At 39.3% G+C, this 14,463-nt stretch overlaps 1 protein-coding gene across 6 annotated transcripts in view; it reads right to left on the reverse strand.

The window, feature by feature from the left end:
• Positions 1–14,463, reverse strand: part of vaspb (vasodilator stimulated phosphoprotein b) — a 28,952-nt gene extending 14,489 nt beyond the window's left edge. For 2 of the 6 annotated variants that reach the window (XM_088345968.1, XM_088345966.1), the window contains exon 1: positions 5,695–5,765. In XM_088345968.1, coding sequence (XP_088202094.1) covers positions 5,695–5,726 — 32 coding nt within the window. In that variant the 5' untranslated portion in view covers positions 5,727–5,765. Of the gene's footprint in view, positions 1–2,315; positions 2,385–4,121; positions 4,140–5,694; positions 5,766–13,856; positions 13,875–14,025 lie in introns of those variants that run through there. The other 4 variants (XM_088345967.1, XM_088345971.1, XM_088345972.1 and 1 more) reach the window with 4 other exon arrangements.

The raw sequence follows: 14,463 nt of genomic DNA on the forward strand, positions 1-14,463 counted from the left end.
CAAGATACAGATAGATAGATAGATAGATGGATACTTTATTCATCCCCGAAGGGAAATTCACTTTTCCAGCAGCATCCCTGAGCTGAGAACAATCGAAAATAACATGGGAGCTGCTGGAGTGGCTGCCATTCGTGACGGCGCCGGAGAAACGATTCAATTTGAATCATGTACAAACAAACAAACAATTGAATCATGTACAAGAAACGATTCAATTTGAACTTTTTTTTTCTTCAGCGAAAAGCCAAAATCATGAACTTTTGCAGAAAATGCTCAAATTGACTTTGACACATGGTATAAATGTATTTAAAACTGCTATCCCAACTCAAAAATACATTTTGGTATTGTATAAACAAGGCTGAGGGCAGCACGGCGGTTGGGTGGTCCGCGTGCAGTCCCACCGTGCGGAGGCCCAGGGTTTAATTCCAGCCACCGCGACCGCCCCGTGTGGAGTTTGCAAGTTCACCCCATGTCTGTGTGGGATTCCAAAAACATGATTGACAGGTTACTTGGCTCATTCAAATTGTCCCTAGGAGTGAAAGGGCACTGCACCCGGCTTGCAGCTAGTTCAGGGTCTCCCCTGCCCACTGCTTAAAAATAGCTGCGATGGGCGCCGGCACCCCCGCAACCCTAGCGAGGCTAAGCGGTGCAGAAAATGGATGGATGGATCAACAAGTCTGACTCACACGTCAGGCAAACAATGCACAAGTACAGAACACAGAAGGGAAAGATTTGGTGAAAAAACGAAGACATAGTTTCTTTATTTTACGCAGCCTTCAACCTCTTCTCCCCCATCCCCTTAATCCACCTCTTCCTCCATCTGTCTCTATGAAACAATCTGCCATTTCCCTTGCTATGACACGGCACCTAAGCCAAAACCCACTTCCTGTTTCCAAGCCATCCATATATGGACAATTCTGGCCCAATTAATCAATAATATCTCCCACAGACATGTTATTTGTGGCTGTTAAATTGTGTAATTACACAATTAGTCTGTAAAAGACAGAAAACCAATATGAACATGATCTAATCATTACACTGTTTTTCAGTACAGGGATAATACAAATATGTTAGATGAAAATATAGTTCCATCAGGGGAATCATTAATTCTTGCTGGAGGATTAAACATCAAAAAATAGGGCTGTAATTACTGATGGGATCATTCTAGAGCACACTGTTGAAGTGCGGTCAAGGGAAAGGGCTTTTGGGAACTGGGAGGGGACGGACACTTTGGACTGGGAAATTGATACATTTTTAATGGCATATAAAGTGATGGCTCAAGAGTGAGACTTAGAGTGTGCAATTGCATTATTGATAGAACTACAGACAAAGACTCTAAATGCGGGTGGGCACATACGCATTTGGACGAACTCACGTCCACACCTTCAGACTTGTTAACACTACAGAATGCACAAAGCTGACAGATAACCACTGACTGACTCTGTATACTTTGAGTGGAGTTTTTCATAGAAGGGGATGGTTATATGATCGCTAGCAAGCTCAGAATTATGTCAAATAAAAGGTTTGTTTTAACATAAATACGCTAAGCAACCTAGTCATGATGAGCCACATTATTAAAGCTCAATAGCAATTCCTATTAGTCTTTATTAAACAACTTTTTACCTCATTTTGCAAAAAGCTTGTAATTAAGTTTAAACACACTCCAAGTCAATATACACTACAGATGCATTGATTTTTAAGTGTGATCAACCAATCCCAATATTTTCTTCACCAGAAATATGCAACTTGAATGCTCCAAACCTGTTCTATTGTGGAATTTACTAAAACACACCAACCGATGACATTCCTTTTAATAGCACAGAAAGTAGTATCTTTAAACACCAACACAATTCAAAAGCCTAGCTACTAACATACAGTACGAATCAACCAATTTTTGAAACTGCGGCTGTAACCTTATACATTTAAAAATGAAGGCTGCAGTGAATTAAAGATCACCGTTGATTTGTTGATTGAATACATATATGGGCAAAAGTTCATCAGTGACTTGCATTTATTTTCTTCAAGCCAACCGTGTGGTGGCATTCTGAAGTTTGTGTGAAACTCAAATTTTGCAAAACCAATAAAGTACACCTATACAGAGACTGACTTTTGAAAACCCCGTGCTCCAGCAGTTCATGACGATTGTCAAGTGAATCAGCTAGCTAAAAAAATTATGATCAATTTGCAGGGGTCGTATGCTATAGTATTTTCAAATGCTCAATAGAAATGGAAACTTCAAAACGTTTTTTTTTCAAAAGTTTAGGCTAACAAAATGTTGTTCTATAAACAAAGAATCAGGAATGTATATGCTATTTTACCCTGCACGAGGGTTCTCTATTACGAGGCCCCACAGTCTGCTAACAAACACACATATTTGAATACAGTTAAAAAAAAATAGCGGGCAGTCTATACTGGTTTTATTTATCCTTTGGAGGATCCATTTGCGAGGTAGGAGTTAACAGGAAACCGGCCTTCTTGGAAATGTCTGTATATGGGAGTATATTGCAGCTCTTTGCCACAGCGCTGGCAAGCTCAGTCAGGCCCTCTTGCTCAGTCTCCTCCCACTCACTCTTCCCAAATCAAACAATTTAACAAGATGTGCCTCTTAGTTCAATGCAACATGGCAGTTCATACATCAGCTAAACAGCACTAACCTGTAATACCTAAAGACAAAGGTTAATGCACATGCAGGACATTCACCTAACATAATCGGAGACTTTAAACAAAATTTACTTTAAAAAGTAATGGATCACGTACAATTCAGACGGTATAGACACATTGAGACCTCAATTCTGATGATGAATCTTCTCTACCACAAAGGTTTGAATTTTACACGACAAATTCCTTATAACCTAGAAGTGAGAAGAGGAAGTATAGGTTTAAAAGGGGAAAATGTGGGAAGAATATATGTACCCTCTTCCCTGTTTAACCAAAGCAAAAATTTTACTGCACGCTCCTAAAATCGATTACAATATCTTGATTAAAAATGAGAATGTCGGTGTGTAGAGACAAAACATCACATTCGATGACTATGATACAAGTCCAATATTAGAAGGCACACACAATTAACATGCTAATGTTTACTGTCAATGTCTAGTAACAGTATGCAGAGTTCTAAAATAAACAATGTCTTAAGTGTTTAAATAGAGATCATAATATGGCCGTTTGGATATTGGGCTGAGATAAAGCAAAAATAAGGATTAGATTTTTTTTTTAAAGTACACGCATAGTTTCCGATATCAGTACTCATAGAAAAACAGTGCATTCTCGGCTCCTCTCCTGCTTTCTTAGCAAGAAAAGTCTAGAGTAAGGCAAGAAAGAAAAAAAAACTTGGAATGTAAGCAATCTGGACAGTTACAGCAACAACTTAGTTGGCATTCATCACATTACCTAGGATATATCTATTAAAAAACACTTGAAAGACATAGCCCCTAAAATATATACATGTTAGTCTCTAAAACCTAAATTAACAAATGATGCAGGACGGGGCAAAAAGTGTCCAGGGTAGAAAGGAATATAATCAATTCAGAAAACGGCATCTTAGCCATCAAACCTTAAGAAATCATTTATCAGGTCAAATGGTGATTCTATGAATAGCTAAATCTTAGATGTGGCATACCCGTCCCATATACAGTGGAACCTCGGTTCTCGACCATAATCCGTTCCAGAACCTTGTTTGAAAACCGATTTGTTCGATCACCGAAATCATTTTTCCCATTAAAAATAATGTAAATCGTTTGAATCCGTTCCAACACCCTGAATGTTTACCTTGAATGTTTGACGTAAACATAAAGCTAACCCTGGCTAATCGTACGTCCGCGTTGTCGTAATCTTCCGTACGAAAGATTACGCTAACATGAACGTGTAAAAATAAAAAAATCAGGTCGTTTACGAGTCATTTAGCACCCGGGTCTCCACAACAAGTGGTGAGCGGTTCATTGGAAAGGGGGCTCCGTTCCAACACCCTGAATGTTTACCTTGAATGTTCAACGTAAACATAAAGCTAACCCAGGCTAATTGTACGTTCGCGTTATAGTAATCTTCCGTACGAAAGATTACGCTAACATGAACGTGTAAAAATAAAAAAAAGGATAAAGAAAAGAATTATGAATAGGATCTCTTACCTTTGTGGTGGTCAGCAGAAGCCATGCTGTATTCCCTAGCAAGATCAGACACTCGCACACCTCCTTCATATTTTGCTATTATTTCTTTCTTAAATGCAATAGTTGTACGGACTACTTTTCTTTTTTCACCTGTAGCAACTTTGCTGCTTGCACTGACTTTGTTCTGAGGCATAATTAGGGGCTAAAACACTTCGTACACCTATATTAAAAGCGAAAGCAAAACGAAGCACGTCCGCACGCAATAACAGTTGGTCACGAAAAGAGCGATCTACACCCGTACGCTGCTCACCGGGGTTCCACTGTAGAAATTACATCCATCTCCTCCCATTTTTCATGCCACCGTTGTTTTAGTATCTTATGCCAGAATACTGGCCATTGCGTTCTGTCATATAAAAAAAAAAAATTCAATGTACACAAACAAAGGCTCACTCTCTTCATACGATTCTTAGTTCCTCTTACTATATTAGTGTGAATGGAATCGTATGGTCAGCTAGAACGTCCCCTCCTTCACCACTAAACTCTCAGCATGTTTGGATGCTGACTCATACTCTTACTGGCATTGTTTATGGAGCACTGAGGTAAACCTGAATAGCTCTTAGCCAACAAGAGACTTTTCTGCCTGTTTCATAAGTAAATTTGAATTCCTACTGCTGTGTGGTACTTAATAGTGCATGTGTGTAAATGTGGCAGATTCAATGCCCATATTAGGAAACAGCTCACCTCTATCCTATCGCTATATGAGCTCAATTCCTTTTACAGACACTTGAATCTTGTAGGCCATTTCCCTTGTTTCAACCTTTTAACTATCTCCCTCAAAAACCTTGACCACAGCACAAGAACATTGTAGTCAAAAACTAGTCCAGAGATGTTATAACAGTACAAAAATTTGCCTTCTACCATAACTTTATAAATTGTCATATGTGTAACTGTAACAGGGCAGCACGGCGGCGCAGTGGTTAGCGCATGTTCGGCACAGTTCATGTCTTGGGAACCTCCTGCGTGGGTTCAAATCCAGCTCCAGACTTCCTGTGCGGAGTTTGTATGTTCTCCCCGTGCTTGCGTGGGTTTCCTCCGGGCACTCCGGTTTCCTCCCACATTCCAAACACATGCATTTCAGGTGAATTGGCTGGTCCAAATTGTCCCTAGGTGTGAATGAGCGAGTGAGTTGTCTGTCCCCGTGTGCCCTGCGATTGGCTGGCAACCAGTTCAGGGTGTCCCCTGTCCACTGCCCGATGATTGCTGGGATGGGCTCCAGCACCCCCGCGACCCTACTGAGGATAAGCGGTGTAGCTGATGAGATGAGATGATGAGATGAGTAACAGTAACATAGCTCACCATAAAGGTATTAAAAGAAGTTTTTAGTGGCACCAGCTGTTCTTTCCTCAAGTGAAAAGAGGAGTCAATTTGGAAAACATTAAGCCAATTGGAATTTGAATCATAATTCAACAACCCAGATGAGGCTACCTCGTACAAATTCACGAGGTTATTTTTTTTTCATTATTTTGTGTGCTCTAAACAGTCTCTCGCCTTGTGTGTGATAATTAAAAAAAATATTTAAATTATGGTAAAATACCTTCTGAGGTCTAATCCAGTTGGATGAATCATAAAAAAAACAGGCCATCTGCTTGGACTGTTATTACTTGCTTTAGGGAATTGTCACTTATGATATAGTGTTGACCATTTAACAGATGACAACAGTGACCCAAATGACCCCTTTTCTGAATGAAAGACTATTGTACCATTCAGGCCAACCAAAGCACAACTGAGTCTCTGGAGGATCATAAAGGGAAATACAGTATTTAGTGCCCTATATAGCACCCATTAGATAAAGTAGAATCTCTCCACATACAATCTGAAATCCATTGATATTCTATTTTGTTTTAAACAAAACATTTTCCGGTTTATGTCATACCAATCTTTTAATGTTCGGTCAAATTCAATGAGATTTTTACCTTTAGGATTAGTATGGATGGCACCATAAGGCAGCTTGTATTATATCCCATTAAGGAGAGGAGATGATGAATTATACAAGAGAAGCGGTTATTAGCAATGCTGACCACACTCTCAATCAGAAGATTTTGATGCAGTCTCTCCAACATCTAAAACATCACTATGTTTGGTAAAAGCTTTTATTGAAACATACATGAAAATATATCTGGCGTCATGCAGATTTTCAGGGACACAAACTAGCAAAAACAAAGCGTAAAAAGTGTCATAAACAGCAAAGGGTAACCGCCAAGAACAGCAATTAAAGAAAGAAAACGTCAGCCAAACCAAAGAAATTGAACAAAAGAAGGTTTTGTGTTTTGCTGCAAAGTGTCTAATCCAGGGGGCAGGTAAGTATAATGGCCCATTTATGAGTAGAAGTGGTTCCATTTTTTATGGAACGGTGGCTACAGATTTGGGGTGTTGTTGGAAATTTTAAGGGAAACAGAGGTTTGACTCACAGTGTCTAAATGCACGTCATATAACCCTAACAAACTTGAAATCAAGCTCAAGTGGGACTTCCCACAATGACTCCACAGACTTATTAAGTACAAAGCACTTGCTTTTTTAATCATTCAATGGGTATTTTTGTAGAACTGCTTTAGAACTCCAGGCTGGAAACTCTTTTAGAATGATTATTGAGATTATTAAAAGGAACCAAATTGGAATATGGCATAAGTGCTTGTCAGATCATATTTCAAGAGAAAATACCGACTGAATATTGTTACAACAAGTGGAGACTTGAAAGAATCAACGCACCCACTGCAAAAGGATATTACACAACCCCCATGGAGTGAACACACTATTTCTAAAAACGACGGGTTACATCATGTAAGGTTTATATGGGTATAAAAAATGTTGCTCAACACTATACAGTGCAAAACCACTTCCGGATTTTGGGGACATTAGGGAACCAATGCTTTGCTCTAGTTGGGCACTACACTCATGTTTTGGTCGCACAAAACTGTCGCAATGTTAAGACCTCTGCACTATTTCAATTTTTATTAATGTTTAGTTTTGATGGTGACTCTGTTCTGTGTGTTGGTTCCCATGCAACATCTCAGACAGCCTGGTCTCCCTGGAAGGTTTCAAAATTGTCCTCATGCTGTATTCCTTGCCCTTGTGTAGGTTTAAGATAACAGTATGTTGTACTTGTAACCTGTGCAGTCGTTGAGACTCTGATTAAAATCTATAATCATATGTGTCTTTGTTGGTGATAGGAACGAGTGGAGAGGTGTTGTAAAAGAATAGTGGTATGTTTAAATGGGTTCTAAGGGATGGGAAGGGTACCTGTATGATGCGGCAGGGGTAAACCAGTAAAAACTGTCAAGCCCTGCTGTTGAACAGAAGAGTGTGTTGTGTCACCCTGAACCGAGTGACATGGCCGCTTTCTTGTGTCCCGTTTCATCTGGAGGGACGAAAGCATGACCAACTTTGGTGCCGAGGTGCTTAACTTGTTTGGGTGTTTAGGCATTTGGGTTGGCCATGGTCCCCCAAAAAATGTGTTTTTGCTACTTTTTATATTTTCTTTGTTATTGTATGTGTTTGTCTTGCTGTTGTTCACCCCTTTTGAGGGATATGACCAAGGTAGATGGATAAATATTTGCGTCTTTAATTTTCTATGCTTTTAGAGTGCGACCATAGTATTACATGTACAGCTAATTCGTATGGATTATATTCATAATTCATTCAAAGTTTGTAATGTAAAAATCTGCAACAAGCGGTGTCTTAAAAAAAAAGATTCAATATGTCTTAAGTGAACTTGAATAGTCTGCAGTTATCGTGGTTAAAAAACATCCCTCTTTTTCACCTGATGCTTATGTGATGTTTCCCTACCATTTTAATTTATCAGTATTGTTTGTTTTGGCATTGTTTGCTGGCCCTCCCCCACAAAACCATTTCTCTCTGTGATCTGATTGTTTTAGAACACAATCCGCAGTACACCAATTGAGGTTTACATTTTTATACAATGGCTTCCTGGCTGCCACAGCCTTCTTGTGAATTCAAAAATACACGATACAATCCAACTAATGGGTAAACAGCAAAAAAAATGAGGTGATGCAGTTACCATGGACCTACATGCGCCCACAAACACACACTCGAGCACAAAAATGTAAGTTTGAGCATAGAAATTAAAATAAGATTAAATCTTTATACTGCCAAATTTGCAAATGGTGATAATGGAAAATTAATTCCTTTTTCATCAAGATTAAATCATATATGGGCTGGAATCACACCTCCACTGTAGTCCCTGACACATAAAGCAGACCAACATACTTAGAGTCGTGCTAAACATAACGTTGAGATTAATCCCAATGGTGTGGTAAACACACACTACAGCATAAAAAAAACAAGGAGATACAGAAAGGGGGACAAACATCTGTGGAATCAATCCTTCAATGCAACTTGTCAACATGACACAGATATGCAACTTTAAATTTAGCATCAACACAACATTCCAAAAGACAACTGATGATTGGAAATGGTAAGAATTTTATCATCAGAGATTTCTCCAACTATGCTCGTCATTTCATTTAGGAGAAACTTGCACTTAGACGTGATAGCTGCAGTTTTGGATCAACATTTACATTCCACAGAGACAAATGACAAAGACCACACAGCGGCATTCCAGTCCTAACTTTGACAAGGAATAGCAACAAATGAAGATGGTCAGACATAACTCATTAGAGTCAGAAGTATAAGTCTAAGGTGGTGCCATAAGAACCTTGACCATACATACTCGGGACACAGTGGTCGGCTGTCCTGTCACAGGCAATTCGATTTGCTGTTAAGTTCTGTAAATTGTTGCAGCTAAATGTTATTCCACCCTAGATAAGTCGGAAGGTATATATTTTCACGGTTAAAAGGGTATTTATTTTGGTCAAACATGTTTGACAAAGCAACTTTTGTAATTTGTAGGTATAGATTAAAGAACTGTGAAAGCAACACATCTATTTGAAAAGTACAAAGTTCGCCCTGGTATAGCAGAACACCCAAACAATACCCAACCCTAGTCCGAATCATTATATTGCACAGTGTACACAAGGGTGGCACGATTCACCGAGATCTTATCGATATTGCGATGTGACATAGTGCGATTGTGTAATTCCAAAGCAATGTGGTTTTTTTTCAAGAATTCATAGTTCCATGTTTGTGGGTTTTTTTTTACCCTCTGTTGTCTTGAGTAATGCCAACCAGAATTGTCACAGTACTGGTTTTAACAATCAAGGGAAAGGTAACGGCACTAGCCAATGAAGGAAAGGCAAATTTGCTAGTAGCACACTATGCCACACACTCACCGCAACAATAACAGAGCTCCCTAGAAGAGGGTGCTAATTTCTTAAGGTTAAAGCATGTCACCATTATTAAATACTAACACGCAAACACACAAAATCAGGTATAGAAAATGCACTTTTCTTCTAAAATCGGAAATCTATGGAAATTGCAATACTGGTCTGAAAAATATCAATTAGTTTATTTTTATTTTTTTAAATGGTGCAGCCCTAGTGTCTTCCAAGTCAAGTCATGTTTGTCTGTATAGCCCTTAATCACAGGGAGTCTCAAAGGGCTGCACAGACCACATATTATTGCAAACCACAGACTATTATTACACCATCCCCTGATCTAAAATCTACATGAGGGCAAGGAAAAACTCAAAAACCCCAACATGAGGAAAATGAAGAAACCTTGAGCGGGGACCGCACTTAGGTAATCCCCCTTCCAGGATGACCAGGCTGCAATGGAAAGACAATGAGCCGCACAAATTTACATCAACAAGACTAATTATTTTCTTAGACATCTGGAGGCAAATTCTAATATGGGCACTGAGGCATAAAAAAGCTTAGCCTTAGCGGTATTCCATTTAAAAAAAATAATCATCATATTTTTAAATGTCTGAAATGAAATGTCATACATGTATATCACAATGTAAGTAGGTACAGCAGACCACACTTATGATTAATTAAGACCATCATTATTGAAAACATGCGGTCTTTACAATCACACTTAACATACAAACCATGCAATGGATTGTTTTTTTTGTAAACAACCCTCAATTTTACTGAAAACGTTTCACTGAAGTACAAAACCAAAGTCATATAAACTGCAAGCAGTGTTTATTGCTTTGTTGCTGACTAACCTGTTTCTCTTATCAATATTTACAGTCATGATAGCCACTCGCTTTATAGTAAGTATTGTCTGCCATGTCTGTTAGGTGCATGTGTTTTTCTGTCATTTTTTGCACTATGGGAAGTTTTTAACATAAGTGAATATTAAGAACATTACAAGCAAAACTATGCCGGGGTTAATGATTCTACAGTAGAAAATCCAAATAATAAAAATTTCGGATTAAGGAGCTGAATATGTCCTGAGTTTGGTTAAGAATGTTTGATTTCTCAGTCTCTCCAATCAATGCGACAATGGGTAAATGTTTATGGACTTTAAAAAAGGCTCAGGAAAGTTACATCAGTATACGCTGTAGCAGAATTTTCTCCGGAACAACAAACAAAAGAAAGAGTTGACACTTTGATGAGGCCGGTTGATATGGCTATGCCTGGCATAGGAAGCAAGACAGTTTTGAGGGAAAAAAGAAAAAAGAAAAGAAAACTGGTCACACTGGTTGTTAGACCTACTCCACTGCTCAAGTATGTGATTCTGGGAGCGTATTTAAATATGCAAGGGGGGTGAAATGCATTTCTTTTAAAACAAAAAAATATCCAAAACATAAAATTGCAGATAACCATTATTTATGATTGGTTCATACAAATACAACATTTAATTTATTCTCCAAAGTGAAAGCAAATCGCTATAATCGTGCAGAAAGCATCTAAAGTCAAATAATCTTATTTCGAATAGACCCACAAAAGTCAAAATAATTTAAAAAATAACACTCAAGTGTAGACTGACCACCATTACGCACTAAAAACCTGAAGTTCACATAGATTTCACCAATGTATTTTGATAAAACAGTAAAAAGCAAAATGCTTGATTTTGATTCAACACCAAGACAGTCTTGTTGACATGAAAATCAGAGGATCCGAAACATTCTGATCCAAAAATGTATCCAAAAGATTTATTGAAATCAATAGTGGTTGGAAATTAAATTCATAATTGATTACATGTCGATTAATCAAATGTTTGGTAAACCTCTACAAACGAGCTTGCAAAACCATAAAAGCTGGTCGAATGCAGTCTAGAAAATGAAAGAACGTGCAACTGAATCAGTGCAGAGGTGCTTTAAGTGAGGAGTGATGGTGGTTTTAAAGCATGTCATTTCCAACTGCACAGGCTGTGACAGGATGTGGAATTTGAGGACATGAACTTCTTTCCACTGAGCAATTTCATCCCTGTTGCAAACCCCAGAGGGAGCTAAATAGTACACGAGTCTTTGAGACTCTTTGTGATTAAGGGCTATGCAAATAAACATATGACTTAACTTGAATACCATCTTAACATCAAGCCCTGTATTTAGGACAATAAGTGATCCTGCAATGCAGCTTGATTAAAAAAAAGAAAAACGCACTTCACAAATTTGAGGTCTACGTGACAGATTACTGTATCACGGACCATTAATGTAGTCACACTAGAAGTCTGGAACAGACAAGACTCTCCCCAGTGAGTCTTACGTGTGTCATGACAAGAAAACAGCCTTGCCGGTTACTGTCTGGGAGGCGGGACAACCAGCTGTCAATCAGATATAAGCCACTGTCTACATGGCTCCAATAGTAGTGTTAGCATTAGGGACATGTGTAGGTGCTCTGTGATCACAAAGGCAAAAAAAAACCCTTGGCTTCAAAGGAGCAATCCTTGTTAAAGTAGGGTAACTCTTGCCCTCAGCTCCACAAACCTTTCTTCCATGTGCATATTCAACTGAAAAACAACCTAGATATCTTTCTTCACCATGTTTACATTGATTATTTATTCACTCGTTTTAAAACGCCACACAGTGGGTAACAAAAATTACCGCGAGAGTAATGTCCGCCTATTGGTCAACACAGAAAAAACTATCAAAGGTTGTCTGAGGGCATATCACAACTGAGACAAGACAACTAAAAGTCCAGACCCCCAGTGCACATTCACCAGCTTATGGATTCTGAGGGAATTCACCTGGAAGAATATGGTCAGAATATTTTATTACCCCCAAAATAATGAGGCTTTTATGTGGTTTAACAACCATGCTCGAGAACACGTGGAGAGGTAGACGTTGATCACATACATACATACGTTGGTTTTGCCCAAGAATACAAGACCACTGGGACAAATTATGGTTTGTTTTGAATAAAATTGTGTAATACAGGATACCCAAAACAATCAAGGAGCTCCAGTTGGCGAATCTAACAGAAGAAATATTACAAACAAAAGATGAGTACCTGGGGGTGGTGAAGAAGTGCAGATGTCAGTGACCAAACGTTAAGTGTGTCACACTTCATGAGTGATACAATGTCGTGTGTCACACTTCATGAGTGATACAATGTCAAGACAACTCAGAACATGACACATTTGCCTCAGAGAAGTCAGCCAGGCAGAAATTTGGCTGTTTACTTATAGTGTGTGCTGGAGTCAAGTGAAGTCATGTTTGTTTGTATAGCCCTTACTAAAAAAAAAAAAAGTTTCAAATGGCTGCACAGACCGGCATGAAACCATCCCCTGATCTAAAACCTACATGACGGCAAGGAAAAACTCAAAAACCTCAGCATAAGGTAAATGAAGAAACCTTGACACAAAAATATGGGCAATAACCTTGGAAATATTCGAATGAGAAGATCATAATTTTTAGGAGACAAGCAAATGGTCCGTGTTGTCGGGCTGTGGTTTGCTGAAACGTGTGCATAAGTAACAATTGCATCAATCAGGAAGTTGGTTACGATAAAAGATTGCATTCGGCTGCTCGGGATGGTCGGTGGCTGGGAGCTGCAGTGCCAATTTTAAACACTAGAGGGTTTTAGTGGCCCAACGAAAGCAGACCAATCAAAAAACAGATGTTCATTCATTTTGTTTAGTTATTATCAGGAGTGTCTTCAAACAAAACTCAGCTTAAGACATTCGTGGAGGCTTAAAGTACAGCTCTGTACATTTTCACGAGAGTCAGTTCAGCCATTTCAGAGCCCAAGAGTCACATACAACCACACACACAGATCGGGATTTATAAAGTAGTTTAAAGTGGATTAGATCATTTAGATTAGATTTAGAGAGATAGTTTAGATTTTGATACCACATTTATTTGGGGATGATACCAATACTGTACCCAAATCTTGGGTTGTTGTGGTTAACGATATCGCAAACCCTTTACGAAACATATTTCTTAAACAAATTCAATTACCGTATATATGTATTTCCAAAAAATAGAACTAAGTTATTGTTATTCAAATAGCAGGTTCGTGATTGTTAAATGGAGACTTCACAACAACCGAATCCGGTATGTCCCAAAATCACGAGTGCCGATACAGCACATTAAAGCATGGCTAGTATCACTATATATCGGGATCGATATTTGCCCATCCCTAAAAATCAATATGGCCCGCCTGAAAATGCATGCAATGTTCATTTGATCCGTTCAAACTACTCGAGAGCAGTTTGAAGAGCTTGAACAGGTAGCAAGCACCGCGCTGTCATTACTCGCCCGCACTTCCTGATTCGAACCACATCAGATAATAACTCGTAAAAAGGTCACAAAATTAACTCAAAATCAGTCAAACATGACCTCCGAAATTATAAACGCATTCAAAAGCACGACTATGTGAGCTCTTTCACCATTTTGAGCGTGACAAAAACGAGTTCAAAAAACAGCCGAGTGAGCAAGTGCAACAACGGTCGCCGATCGTGTCCCGCCGCCTTTGTTGAACCTAATGGCCAAAACACAAGAGTGTAGCCTGGGAAACACCATAAAGACGAAGGGGATTTCAACTCGCTCTTTACCCACCTCATTGTTTAGCCGGAGTGGAGCTCCTCTCCTCGCGGGCAACTTTGACTCACTTGAGAGGATTAAAGTCGAACCGGGAGCAAAACTACAAGCAATGTTGTCGAAGGAGTAGGGAGGTGAAGTCGCAGCTACACCCGCCGACGGGGTAGCAAGTATGGGGATAACCGAAGCACACACCTCGACGATTTCCTGGTTGTGTGAAACGGGAAAGAAGGGGGGGAGGCGGGGGGAGGTGGATACAGTAGCGCGGCGGGCTTGTCAAGTCCAATCAGTATCTCACGTCGGGTTCTACGCGCTGAAACAGGGGAAACCCAGAAAATGACGACGCTGCTATAAAAATGAAAAAAGTTACCACTCTAGTGAAACGTCGGGACATCAACCTCGTTTTAAGACCTGTGTCCCAAAGCCAGACTTTTTTCCACACCCCGCTACTCTTTG

Source organism: Urocampus carinirostris, chromosome 10 (genome assembly GCF_059441175.1).
Source record: "Urocampus carinirostris isolate Australia breed hairy pipefish chromosome 10, RoL_Ucar_1.0, whole genome shotgun sequence".
In the NCBI taxonomy this organism is placed as follows: domain Eukaryota; kingdom Metazoa; phylum Chordata; class Actinopteri; order Syngnathiformes; family Syngnathidae; genus Urocampus; species Urocampus carinirostris.